This window comes from Mesocricetus auratus, unplaced genomic scaffold (assembly GCF_017639785.1).
Source record: "Mesocricetus auratus isolate SY011 unplaced genomic scaffold, BCM_Maur_2.0 Super-Scaffold_100014, whole genome shotgun sequence".
In the NCBI taxonomy this organism is placed as follows: Eukaryota; Metazoa; Chordata; class Mammalia; order Rodentia; family Cricetidae; genus Mesocricetus; species Mesocricetus auratus.
The window spans coordinates 12717446-12730218 of record NW_024429197.1 but is presented as its reverse complement, the minus strand read 5'-3'; the positions used below and the strand labels follow the sequence as shown (position 1 = coordinate 12730218).

The 12773-nt window shown below is 45.1% G+C and overlaps 1 protein-coding gene across 1 annotated transcript in view; it reads left to right on the top strand.

Moving 5' to 3' along the window:
* The window catches only part of Snrnp40 (small nuclear ribonucleoprotein U5 subunit 40), a 28867-nt gene extending 20543 nt beyond the window's left edge, over positions 1 to 8324 (top strand). Inside the window, exons 7-10 of the mRNA XM_005079514.4 lie at positions 198 to 280; positions 1626 to 1687; positions 5288 to 5391; positions 7849 to 8324. Of these exons, the coding sequence (XP_005079571.1) occupies positions 198 to 280; positions 1626 to 1687; positions 5288 to 5391; positions 7849 to 7898 (299 nt within the window). The 3' untranslated portion in view covers positions 7899 to 8324. The remainder of the gene's footprint in view (positions 1 to 197; positions 281 to 1625; positions 1688 to 5287; positions 5392 to 7848) is intronic.
* Positions 8325 to 12773: the final 4449 nt, after the last annotated feature.

The following is a 12773-nucleotide window of genomic DNA, read 5'->3' as shown; positions in this document are numbered from 1 at the left end:
CCTGGTCTATAGAATGAGTTCCTGGACAGGCAGGGCTGTTAAACAGAGAAACCCTATCTTTAAGGGAGGGGGAAGCCTTAGCAATTATTATTGTGTTGTTGGACCTCCTCACCCAGGAGACAGTATTTGTTACTGACATGGAAGCTGCTGGCTCATAGTTGTGTTTGTTGCTTGACTGGTTTGGATTTACTTTGTAGTGCGAGTCTGGGATGTCCGGCCCTTTGCTCCCAAAGAGAGATGTGTGAAGATATTTCAAGGAAATGTACACAACTTTGAAAAGGTGAGTGGTACCTGCCACGGGGAATGGTTTTACTATCCATTTGATCTGAAGAAACATTTATAGTGATGCTAAGGATAGAGAATTGTTGACCCACTGAGAATGAGTGAAGTCTGGTAACCATCTTCATTGAAGCTGCCCTTTCTCCTGCCTTGGCCTCCCATGTGCTCAGATCCCAGGAGCATGCCACCGTGCCTGGCTCAAAGCTCTTTTCACCAGAAGTAACGCTAATACAGCACGTTGGACAAGGCAGCCACAGGGATAGATAGCACTGGAGCCAGTCCTCATTCACAGGACCTCTGACTTCATACCTTCCTAACGGAGCAAGCTTGGCTTTTGTTCCTTGGGGACCTCAACCCTGTAAATCAGTGTCTGTGGGCCCCGGGCTCATGTCGCTGTTACCCAAATGCCAGCTCTTAGAACCCTGTGTCCACACCCAACCTTGTTATCACGCATTCAAGAGAGTTTTTCTCAAACCCTCACATGTCTGGTCAGCTGTTTTGGAAGCTGATTCTTCTGTCATTGAATTTCTTAAGAGAGATTAATGATTTTCTTTTGATAGTTCCCTGAGATTGTTTTGCCTTATAAATCAAATCTCATTTTTGTTGGGTTTGGGGTTTTTTGTTTTTCTTCAAGATAAAGCAAAAAAGAATTAAAAAAAAAACAGGATAAAAATATGAGGATCAAGATAAGTGAACCGGGGCTGGAGAGATGGCTCAGAGGTTAAGACTGCTCTTCCAGAGGTCCTGAGTTCAATTCCCAGCAACCACATGGTGACTCACAGCCATCCATGAGATCTGGTGCTCTTTTCTGGTGTGTAGACATACATGAGGCAAGATGTTGTATTGATAATAAATAAATAAATCTTTAAAAAAAAATAAGTCAACCAAAGGGAGCCAGGCTTGTTCTTAATAACTAGGTTTAGCATTTCTGTATCTAGTTTTTGTGTGGTATAAAATTACAAATCGGGTTGGAGAGTTGGTTCAGTTGAGAGCACTGTCTGCTCTTGCAGAGGACCTGAGTTTGAAACCTGACAATCTCATGGCAGCTCACAGTTGTCTGTAACTCCAGTCCCAGGGGATGCGATGCCCTCTTCTGGCTTCCTCAGTCACCAGACACACATCAGACTACAGACAAAACACCTAAAATAATACATATAAAATGCCATAAATATTTAAAGCAAAATAAGTAAAATTACAAAGCATGCTGTTTTGAGTAGGGATATATTATTAGCTGATGTTCGTTCTGGAGAGATGCTCAGCCTCCTAGAAATTTTAGTAAGTTGACTCCTAATACAGCTAGAAGAGTTTGACACATTACCTGTCCTGTGCATTCCTGCTCATTACAGAACCTCCTACGGTGTTCTTGGTCACCTGATGGAAGCAAGATAGCCGCTGGCTCAGCAGACAGGTAAGGGTTCCTGGGTGTAAGGTAGGGAATGATGTGGCTATTCAGGTCTCACATTTAAAGCCTGTGTTAGACAAACTTAAGGGTTGTCTGTCTCTGTTTCCATTTTAGACCTTTGCATCTGTTGGAAACTCATAATCTTCCAGCTCTCCCAGTCTTCTGCCCTGCTTTACTTCATTCGGTACATTTGAGACTGCACTCTGTGGCCAGTGCTGCACTCTGATGGGATTGTCACCTCCCTGTGCATTCTCACCCCCAGGCCCTCTCATTCCTCCCCTCTCTACTCTCAGACTCTGTATCTTCCTAGTAACCACTCTGCTATATCCAAACTTTCCCTGGCACTCTCTCCCCCTTTGTCTCTTTGACATAACACATTGCTCTTTGCTGTACTCATAAGAATGAATTCCTACGTCAGAGATGGCAGTCAAATTCCACCCTTTGTGTCAACCCAAAATTGGGTCGTAGCTGCCAGTGTTGAAGATGATTCAGAGCCAGATCTGGGCTCAGTGGAAAGAGCCAACATTGCTGAGGGAAGTGGGCTGCATGTCATCCATCTTTGCCAAATTAATAGGCCAAGACTTTCTAATGTGTGAACTTAAACTGGTTCAAGGCCTTAAGTTATGAATGAGAGGCAGAGGGGAGAAAATTTACCCATCAGATGCTGTTGTTTTAGTGGTGTGTACTAAGGATTCTGGGGGCCAAGCACAGTGGGCTTATAGAGATTCCTGGAGACTCAGTAGTAGAGGCCTGTAGGCCTGGTTGTTCCCTAGCTCATAGCTTTTAGCACACTTCAGGATTCTCTTTGGGGACATGCTTGAAAACTTTTTTTGTTTGTTTTGTTTTCAGGACATCATCTCCATATATAGCTCTGACTGTGCTGGAACTTACTCTGTAGACCAGGCTGGCCTTGAACTCACAAAGATGCATCTGCCTCTGCCTCCCAAATACTTGGGTTTGAAAGATGTACACCACTACACCTGGCTTATGCTTGGAAAATTTTATGACCTTTTTCTACCAAACAAATTTAATGTCAGGAAGACTTAACAAGTATTCAGACTGTTTGGGACAAGTGGTTGCCTAAAGGAAACAGTGCTATATTGATGGTTTGCGTCTCAGAGGCTCAGAAACCCTACCCTGAAGAAGGTGTTGAATTCCTTGAATCTGGAATTACACATGGTTGCTTGTAAGCCACCATCTGAGTGCTGGGAATCAAACCCTGGTCCTCTAGAAGAGCAGCATATGCTCCTAGACACTGACCCATCTCTCTGGCCCCTAACTATATCTTTGTTTGTCTGTTTGTTTGTTTTCCTCAAGACACGGTTTCTCTGTAGTTCTGGCTGTCCTGGTCTCAAACTTACAGAGATCCTCCTGCCTCTCCCTCTCAAGTGCTAGGATTAAAGGCCACCACTGCCCAGCTAATTGTATCTTTTTAATATTATATCACACCTTTAATCCCAGCACTCAGGAGGTGAATCTCTGTGAGTTCAAGGCCAGCCTGGACTACAGAGTGAGTGCCAGGATAGACTCCAAAGCTGCACAGAGAAACCCTGTTTTTTGGGGGGGTTGCATAAGCTGGTTTTTTGGGGGTTTGTTTTTGTTTTGTTTTTTTTACAAGAACAGTTTTTTTTTCCCAACATGAGCATATTCTGATTTTGTTTGGTTTGGTTTGGTTTTTAGGAGACAGGGTTTCTCTGTATTGTTTTGGAGGCTGTCGGTCCAGCCTAGCCTCAAACTCACAGAGATCCGCCTGCCTCTGCCTCCCGAGTGCTGGGATTAAAGGCGTGCGCCACCACCGCCCAGCTGTTTTTGTTTTTTTAAGACAGGGTTTCATTATGTAGTCTTGACTGGCCTCAAACTTGCTGGGTAGACCAGGCTGTCCTTGAACTCAGAGAGAGCCGCCTGCCTCTGCCTCCCAAGTACTAGGATTAAAGGTGTGTACTATCATGCCTAGCACATTTTCTGATTTATGACACCCTCGCCCCTCTTCTTCCTCACCATTCCTTACATGAGGGTGCATGGCTGGGTCAAAAGGAAGGCCTGTCGCCTCTGCTGGCCTTGGCAAGATTTCATAGACTACCTCGGCCTGAAGTTAGCAAGCAGTTCTGTTACATAAGTAGTCTGGTTTCTACGAAATGTTGACATGCCCAAATGTGGAGAGAACAAGGAACCCCTCTAAATTTAGCATGTAACTGGCAGCCATGAAGAGTGAGGCCTTGAAGTAAACCCTTGGAGATCCAGGCTTCTGCTGGCTTCTGTGTACTTGAGAGAGAATATCCACTTCAGAAAGCCGCTTTCCAACCGAGTCTGGCTTTGGCAGATTTCCCCTTTCTGCTTACAGATCACCTCCTCGTGTGCACTTTAATCCTCCACAGCCCTGTCACAGACACTAGCCACGCTGGACCAAGGGGATTTGGGCCAGCCTGCTGACATGTAGTTCTAACTTTATAATACTTGTACTCATAATAACAGCAGCAATCATTAATTCTGTGTGCCAGACACTTTGCATATATTCTCATTTTTCTCAAAAAGCTATAAACTCACTTTTTTCTCCATCACTGTAACGGAAGAAAGAAGCCATGGCCTTAGCTAGTGAATCGCTGCCCTGGAGCTCTCCCAGGCTTCTCTGATTCCAGTACTGTCGGTCTTCCACTTTGCCTTTGGTGGGCTGTGAGGGACAGTGGTTTGCGTGTGGCAGAAAAGAGGGCATGAGCACCAGCTAAGAGACAGGGATAAGTGGAGTTCTGCCTCTTGTCTAGAACATTTAAATTTAGGGATAGGGTAGCCTCAAACTGACTGTGTAGCCAAGGATGGTTCTGAATTGCTTGTCTTCCAGCCTGCTCTTCCCAAGTGCTAGGTTTATAGATGTGTACCAATATAGCCAAGTATTCCAGACTTTTTTTTTTAAGATGTAAAGATTTATTTAAGATTTATTTATTTATTATGCATGTAGTGTTCTGCCAGAATGTATGCCTACATGCCAGAAGAGGGCACCATATCTCTTTATAGATGGTTGTGAGCCACAATGTGGTTGCTGGGAATTGAACTCAAGACCTCTGGAAGAGCAGCCAGTGCTCTTAACCCCTGAGTCATCTCTCCAGCCCTGTTCCAGAACTTTTACTTATTTGCTCTGGAGCCTTGACTGTGAGAGTATGAGGGTGTAATTACTAACCCTGTTTGCTTAGAGGGTATGGGGCTTCAGAGCATCTCACAGTATATCCTAGGCGAGCCTCAAACCCATGATCCTCTTGACCTCCCCCTTCCCAGTGTTGGGATGGATCTCATATATATATGCCTAGTTTTTCTGGATTTTAGAGTAAAAGTATATATAGGTTTGTGCTTTTCCCCCCCACTCCATGTCTGCAGCCTATTATGAGCAAACTGTGTCAGTAACATAGATATGTTTATCTTTCTATAATTTCAAAATTTTGTAAATTCTGTGAATAACAAATTCAAGGGCTGAATCAATTTTGTTGGTTTCAAGCCGTCAGATATTCTTAATTTGGTACAGCCCTGGTTTCTAAAACATTCCCATTTTACTTCAAGACCCAGGTGTCCTAACCCCACTTCTAAGGGACCTGCCCTTGTCTTTGTGGCCCCTTGCAGGTTTGTGTACGTGTGGGACACCACAAGCAGAAGGATCCTGTATAAGCTGCCTGGCCATGCTGGTTCCATCAATGAAGTGGCTTTCCACCCTGACGAACCTATCAGTAAGTCCACATCTGTCCTCACTGCTCCAGATGAGAAAGCACTTTTGCCTGGGGCCATAGAGGCAGGCAGGGAGACACTTATGTGAATCTAATGCTAACACTTTGGAGGTTTTTGTTTTTGTTTTTTAAGTTTAAATTTAGATTAGAAACAAGGTTGCTTCACAAGTCAGTTCCAGGTCCCTCTCCCTTTCCCTCCCCTCCTCCCGTGCCCTCCCCCCAACCCCCCAGGGAGGGTGAGGCCCTCCATGGGGGTGTCCATAGTCTGTCATTTCATCCAGGGCAGGGCCTAGGCCCTCCCCCAAGAGTTCAGGGCGAGAGTGCATCTCACATTGTGGTTTGGAGGTATTTTGTGTGGGTTTTTTTTTGTTTTGTTTTGTTTTTTGTTTTGTTTTGTTATTTATTTGTTTTGGATTGATTTTTTTTTCTTTTTTATTTTTGAGGGGTGGTTTTGACCATAAGAGAAGGCAGTTGTCAGCATAAAAAGAGAGGCCAGTGCTATAGCAACCCTCAGGTGAAATTAGAACACACACACACACACACACACACAAGACAAGGTTTCTCTGTGTAGCCCTGACTATCCTGGAACTTACTTTGTAGACCAGGCTGGCCTTGAACTCACAGAGATCTGCCTGCCTCTGTCTCCCGAGTGTTGGGATTAAAGGTGTGCACCACCATAGCCACCACCAGGCAAAACTGCAAATCTTATTTTCTCCAGCTAGGATTGTACTATGTAGCCTTGGCTTGGCTGGTGTTCACTTTGTAGCCCATGCTGGCCTCACACTTGAGGGATTCCTCCTACCTCAGACTCCCAAACACTGGGCTCTTCAGAGGAACCCAGCACTTAAACCACAGGAAGGGATCTCTGGGAGAGTCAGTATAAAGCAGTGTTGCAGTTAATTTCGGGAAAATTTACTCTGGATTTAAGTGGTACTTTAAGCGAAAAGCCTAGAGTGGACACAGGCATCCTGAGGAGGATTGCTGCCATCTATAGCCTAATCTTGAGATTGCTGTCCTAGATGATGGGTGGCATCACCTCAGAGAAGGCTGGCGAGGCTGTTGGAGTTCTTTTGTCACTCCTCAGTTCAGGTTCTTTCCATGACTTAGTCTCTTAGAGTGGCAGGGACTGTAGACAAAAATAACTTATGAATATTTAGAATAAAATTATAATAAATTTGATTAGCTAACCCAAGTAATAGGCTTTAAATTTAAAGATAAAAACATGTTAACTTTCTCCAGGGCTTTTAACATGCATAAGCACATTGACCAAGTGGGGTGTATGTAGATGGGAGTTTCTGTCCTGCCTGATCCCTCAGCCGTTCAGTCCCATACAAACACATAGAGGCTTCTGTTAATTATAAACTGTTTGGCCAATGACTCAGGCTTCTTATTGACTAGCTCTCTCTTTTAGATTGATTTATTTATTATGTACACAGTTTTCTGTCTGTATGGATCCCTGCAGGCCAGAAGAGGGCACCAGATCTCATTACAAATGTTTGTAAGTCACCATGTGGTTGCTGGGAATTGAACTCAGGACCTCTGGAAGAACAAACAGTGCTCTTAACCTCTGAGCCATCTCTCCAGCCTGACTAGCTCTCTCTTAATTATTAATCCATTTCTGCCAGGCGTTGGTGGCTCCCAGCACTCAGGAGGCAGAGGCAGTCGGATCTCTGTGAGTTCAAAACCAGCCTGGTCTACAGAGAGAGAGTTCAGGACAGCCTCCAAAATAATACAGAGAAACCCTGTCTCGAGAAAACCAAAAAAAAAAAAAAGTGCTAGCTCATCTCTATTAAGCCACGAGACTGTGGCTTACCTGTGTTACTCCTTCAGGGGCTACATGACATGTCTCTGTCTCTCTCTCTCTGTCTCTCTCTCTCTCTCTCTCTCTCAACGCACTCTCCTTGTTCCTCCTCCCTGCCCATTGGCCAAAACAACTTCATTCATCAACCAATAAGAGACATATATATTCACAGCATACAGAAGGACATCCCCCATCAGGTGGACACTTGTAATCCCAGCCCTCAGTAGGCAGAAGCAGGAGGATTACTGCAGACTTGAGGCTAGCCAGGGTACATCACAGGTTCTAGATTAGCCTGGACTGAATAATGACTGTCTCAGAAACCATGTCTGAGAAAGCTCCAGCTCCAAAAAATGCTCACGCACCTGCACCTGTGTGTGTGACTGGCACAGACGTGGACAAGGAAGCGCTTTTTCTTGGGTCTGACTTAAGAGCATCGGGATTTGAGCCCTGTCATGGTTCCCGTGGCACAGCCATCGTCAGGTTTCAAGAGGACTTGGATTGAAAAGCCAGGGTGCAATTTCCTGTGTGTAGTGTTTAGGAGAACTGAAGTGCTAAATCCAATTGCTTTTATATGTCACAATTGTCTCTTGACACAGGGCTCTTGAGTCCTAAGTGTTCCCAAGCCTTCATTGTCTCCTGTTGTGGTCTTTTTCCCTCAGTCCTCTCGGCATCCAGTGATAAGAGGCTGTACATGGGTGAGATCCAGTGAAGATGTGGGAAGGAAGGCTCCCAGGCTGTGTGACCTGAGACTCCAACTGCATGACTGGCCAGAGTCAGATGGTGTCCCGGCTGATCTGCCTTCAGATGACTGTCACTAGCAAGCAGCTGGAGGTGATGGCCTTACTCCAGCAACCACTTGTACCCCATTTACCAGAACAACTGTGGCCTCTGGTACCACTTGCCAGATTTCAGGGATTGGTCTCTTTTTAAACAATAAGATTTCTTCGGAGGGACAAACATTAGTTTGAGGTCTCCTGTTTTTTAATCTATGCTGGAGACAGGAAATGTCGATTGAAATGTGTTAGTTGGATTTGTTTTCTGTTTTATTTTAAGTTGAGTAACTGGCTTGTATATTTTTCTTTCTGTGTTTGAGTATTTTGTATTAAAAATCCAAACAGATACCTTTTTACAAGAACATTGTGACTGGGATTTCTTATTTCTTGCTGTCTTTTCTGAGGCTTGATTGCTGTATATCAGAGCAAGCGTATGTCCAGGAGATACAACCCATTTACACTTCAGAGACACTGTTCACTTAGAGCCCCCCTTCTGTTTTTAGGTTTCCTCACTCCTGTGAAAATGACATGATATAATTATCAGTAGCTGTAACTACAAGCGGAACATGCAGAAGGCAATAAATGAGGTTCAGAAGAGTCTGACTCTTGTATATTTTGGCACAGTCTCTAAACAGGGCCTGTCTGCTCTGCCTTCTGCCCAATGCACTTTTCTTATCTGCAGTCCTGTGCTCAGGGCCCCTGGAGAAGGCAGCTGTGGCAGCCCCAGTTGGTGCCCTTGGCCAGAGTGTAGCTTCACCAGCAGCCCAAACGGGAGATGGATTTTTCACAGGCTTTGGCCATGGCATTTTCAGAGGCTTTTTATGATCCTGTTTACTTGTCTGACTTTTCCTTTTCCTGCTCGGATAGAGATGTTGAGGAATGCTGTCATGTGCCTTCTTCTAAGACAGGTTCCTACCTCCCTGGGGTCTCTGGTTGACTGTGTCCAGCACACAGACAGACACTAATGAATCCATCTGCTCCTAGGAAGTAGAATGTGCATCTGTCAAACCTTCTATTTCTAAGCAAAAAGTCTGCCTTTCTTCAACAGTTCTGAACATGTTTGGCTCTAGACTTTGGGCTCATGAACTTGGATCATATTTATAATAAGTCAAAGAGGGTGCTACCCTGGGTTTAGAGCATAGTCATTCAACAACACCAATCCCTGTTAAGTGACAGGCAAAGTCATCATTGGTGAGGACAGAAACAGAAAAGATCTTGTCCTTGCCATCATGAGAAGTACACAAACCAGTAGAAAATATTGTTGGAGATAAACCGCTTTTTTTATTAAGTGAGCACATGCCAGAGATTTATTTAACTCATTAATGAAGAAGCCAGCGGGATAGTAAAGCTCTCAGAGCAATTACTTCTAATACAGTGAGTGAAGTTTGAGTAAAGCCCACTGGAAACAGGGGGAAGCGATTTATCGTGCCTGCGAGAGAACAAAGAAGCATCGTAGATGCTGTGATTATGCTTGGATATGAACAGAAAACAAGGACAAAATACAAAAACCAGACACAAACCTGAGGGGATGGTGATGTGTCTCATGAGCCAGAGGACATAAGTGTGACTGGAGATGGGGACATCAAAACAGAGCAGCCAAATCCCATAGAGTGTAAACTTCGGGTACTTGATCCTGTAGAGTGAGCTACCCAGGGTGTGTTCCTCAGACTTCTCCTGAGTTTAAAGATCCCATTGTCAGATACATTTGGGAAAGACAAGGTTAAACAGCATGAAACTGATTTCATTCCTTTGAGCCATTACCATGCAAAGTATTGTGTACTATTCCATCAGGCCGGACATAGCACTCAACTGTAATCCCAGCAGTTGGGAACTAGAGTCAGGAGACTCAAGTTCAAGGTCATCCTCTGCTTGATAGCTAGTTGGAGGCCAGCCTGAGTTTGGTTGCCAGAATCTGAATAAAAATCCAGATGTAGTGGTGCTCATTTATAATCCAAGCATTTGAACATCGAGAGCTGGAGGCAGGAGGATTGTCTAGAAGTTCCTAGGCTGGCTAGCCTGAACAGCATGACACACACAAAAGAAACCCTGCCTGAAAACAGTAACAGTGGAAGAAAAGAACTCATTACACACACACACATACATACACACACAAACACACACACACAGGGTCTTGAAAGGGAATAGTGACCTTGTTATCAGGCCAAGCACTAGATAATTTCATATATGGCTATGATAACTTTCTCCAGGAGAAATGTGGCCCCAAATGGTTTTAGCCTGATCTTCATTCCTCCACAGAAATCACAAATACCCTTTTTTTTTTTTTTTGGTTTTATGAGACAGGGTTTCTCTGTATTGTTTTGGAGGCTGTCGATCCAGCCTAGCCTCAAACTCGCAGCGATCCGCCTGCCTTTGCCTCCCGAGTGCTGGGATTAAAGGCGTGCGCCACCACCACCCGGCCACAAGTAGCTTTTTAAAAATAATTTATTTTTATTTTATGTGCATTGGTGTTTTGCATGCGCATGTCTGAGGGAATTGGATCCCCTGGAACTGGAGCTAAGGATAGGTGTGAGCTGCCATGTGGGGTGCTGGGAATTGAACCTGGAACCTCTGAAAGAGCAGCCGGTGCTCATAACCACTGAGTCATCTCTCCATCCCACAAGTAGCTTCTAAACACCCCACTTTGTTTAATTTTTAATCTATGTGTATGTGTCTGCTTATCTGTATATGCATCATGTGCATGCAGTATCCACAAAGGCCAGAAGAGGGCATTAGATCCTGGAGAGCTGTGATCACAAACAGTTGTGAGTAACCTGATGTAGGTGCTGGGATCTGAACTCAAGTCGTCTGAAAAAATAGCAAATGCTCTTAACTGCAAAGCCATCCTCCAGCCCTCTTTAACCCTTATCAACACAAGGTCCACATGCCTCAGTCCAGTCCCTTCTACTCACCTCCTGTGTTTGTGAGCATGATGTGTATGTGTGGGTACCTGTGCCGTGACACACGTGAAGAGGAGTTGATCCCATGCACCTTTACATAGGTTCCACAGGTTAAACTTGGGTCACCAGACTTGCACCAGCAAGCACCTTTATATGTGTGGGGGTGAACACATGCCATGCCTCGATGCACATGTGGAGGTCAGAGAGTTGGCTCTCTCCAGCCATGTGGATCCCTTGGCTTGAACTCTAATTGTCAGGCTTAGCTGCACCTTGAGGCACGGAGCTATGTCACCAGCCTCTGACACTGCACTTCCAAAGGCCCCTCCAGTCCCTTGAGGAGTGATGCCTGGAGGGTAGCAGGCCTTGGAGGCTGAGGGTGTTTCCTTGAGCCCCTTGGTTGATCCTTCCCAGTTCCTTTCAGGGCTGAGTAGGAGCCATTAGCAGGAAATGGCAATAGCACTTAGGATTGAAGAGAATAGAAACCCTAGCCTGGGAATAAAGATTTAAGCATAAAACATCTCCAGGGGGTGCAAATTGTCTCCTCTCTTTGGGAGAGACAGATTGCTCCCGGGTGAGTAATGGCATCTCTGGCTTTCAGTTAATTTCCCTTTGTGACTTCCAGGCTCTAGCACTTAATACCGTGGCCACTTAAAGCCAAACTTCTTTTTCACTGGGTGGCTTTTTGTGAGCTGAATTGTGAGGGAGGTGAATTTTTAAGTCATTTTTACACACACACACACACACACACACACACCGGCACAATTACTTCTCCTAGCCCGTGGCCCCAGCTCTATCTATCCCAGCTTCAAACAGTTGATTTGCAAACAGTTCATGAGAGCACAGGGTGACCCTGTCTTCCTTCCCTGCTTCCCCTGGTTGCAGAGACAGTTGACCCTTTCAGCGGCCACAGTGAGGGATGAGTCTCCTAGAGAGGGAAATCCAGTGATTCTTTGTCCCATGTAATCAGATGACAGGCAGAGCTGACTTGTCTAGAGTCAGCTGTCACTTGTTTCTTCACAGCAAAACCACCATATTTGAAAGTGGGGAGGTGATGGCACACACCTTTAATCCCCAAACTCAGGAGGCAGAGGCAGGAGGATCTTGGTGAGTTTGAGGGCAACCTCATCTACAGAGTGAATTCCAAGATAGCAAGGGCTGCAAAGAAACTCTGTTTTGAAAAATGAAAAAAAACGAAACCAACAAACCAGTATTTGCTAACCAATAGGCCCAGAGTCTGCTGCTGCTTTTGTTTTTTTTGTTTTTTTTTGTTTTTGTTTTTTTTTTTTTTTTTTGTTTTTTGTTTTTTGAGACAGGGTTTCTTTGTATTGTTTTGGAGCCTGTCCTGGAACTCACTCGGTAGACTAGGCTGGTCTCAAACTTACAGAGATCCACTGGCCTCTGCCTCTGCCTCTGCCTCTGCCTGCCGAGTGCTGGGATTATAGGCATGCCCCACCGATGACAGGCCTGAGTCTGCTGCTTCTTAAAAGGGGGAGAGGGAGAGAGAATCCCAGTATTTGGGAGGCAGAGGCAGGCGGATCTCTGTGAGTTCCAGGCCAGCCTGGTCTACAGAGGGGAGTTCCAGGCCAGCCTTTATACAGAGTGAGTTCCAGAACAGCCAGCACTTCACAGTGAAACCCTGTCTCAAAAGAAAAAAAAATGAAGAAAAAGAATTTAAGGGGAAGATGATATTCACAATCTGTAGTTTTTGCTGGTAATTGAACCTTGTACCTCATATTCTAGCCAAGTGTTCAGCCAAAGTACACCTCCTGGCCTGCATCACCCTGGTGGGCCTGGCTCACCTGTGAGAAGCGTTGTGTTCAGAAAGTGCTGATCTGTCTGATCCTTCCAAGGGGCACTGGAGATGTTTCTCCTATTTACCCCATTGTTATCCTTCACTATCCTCTGGCCTTTGAG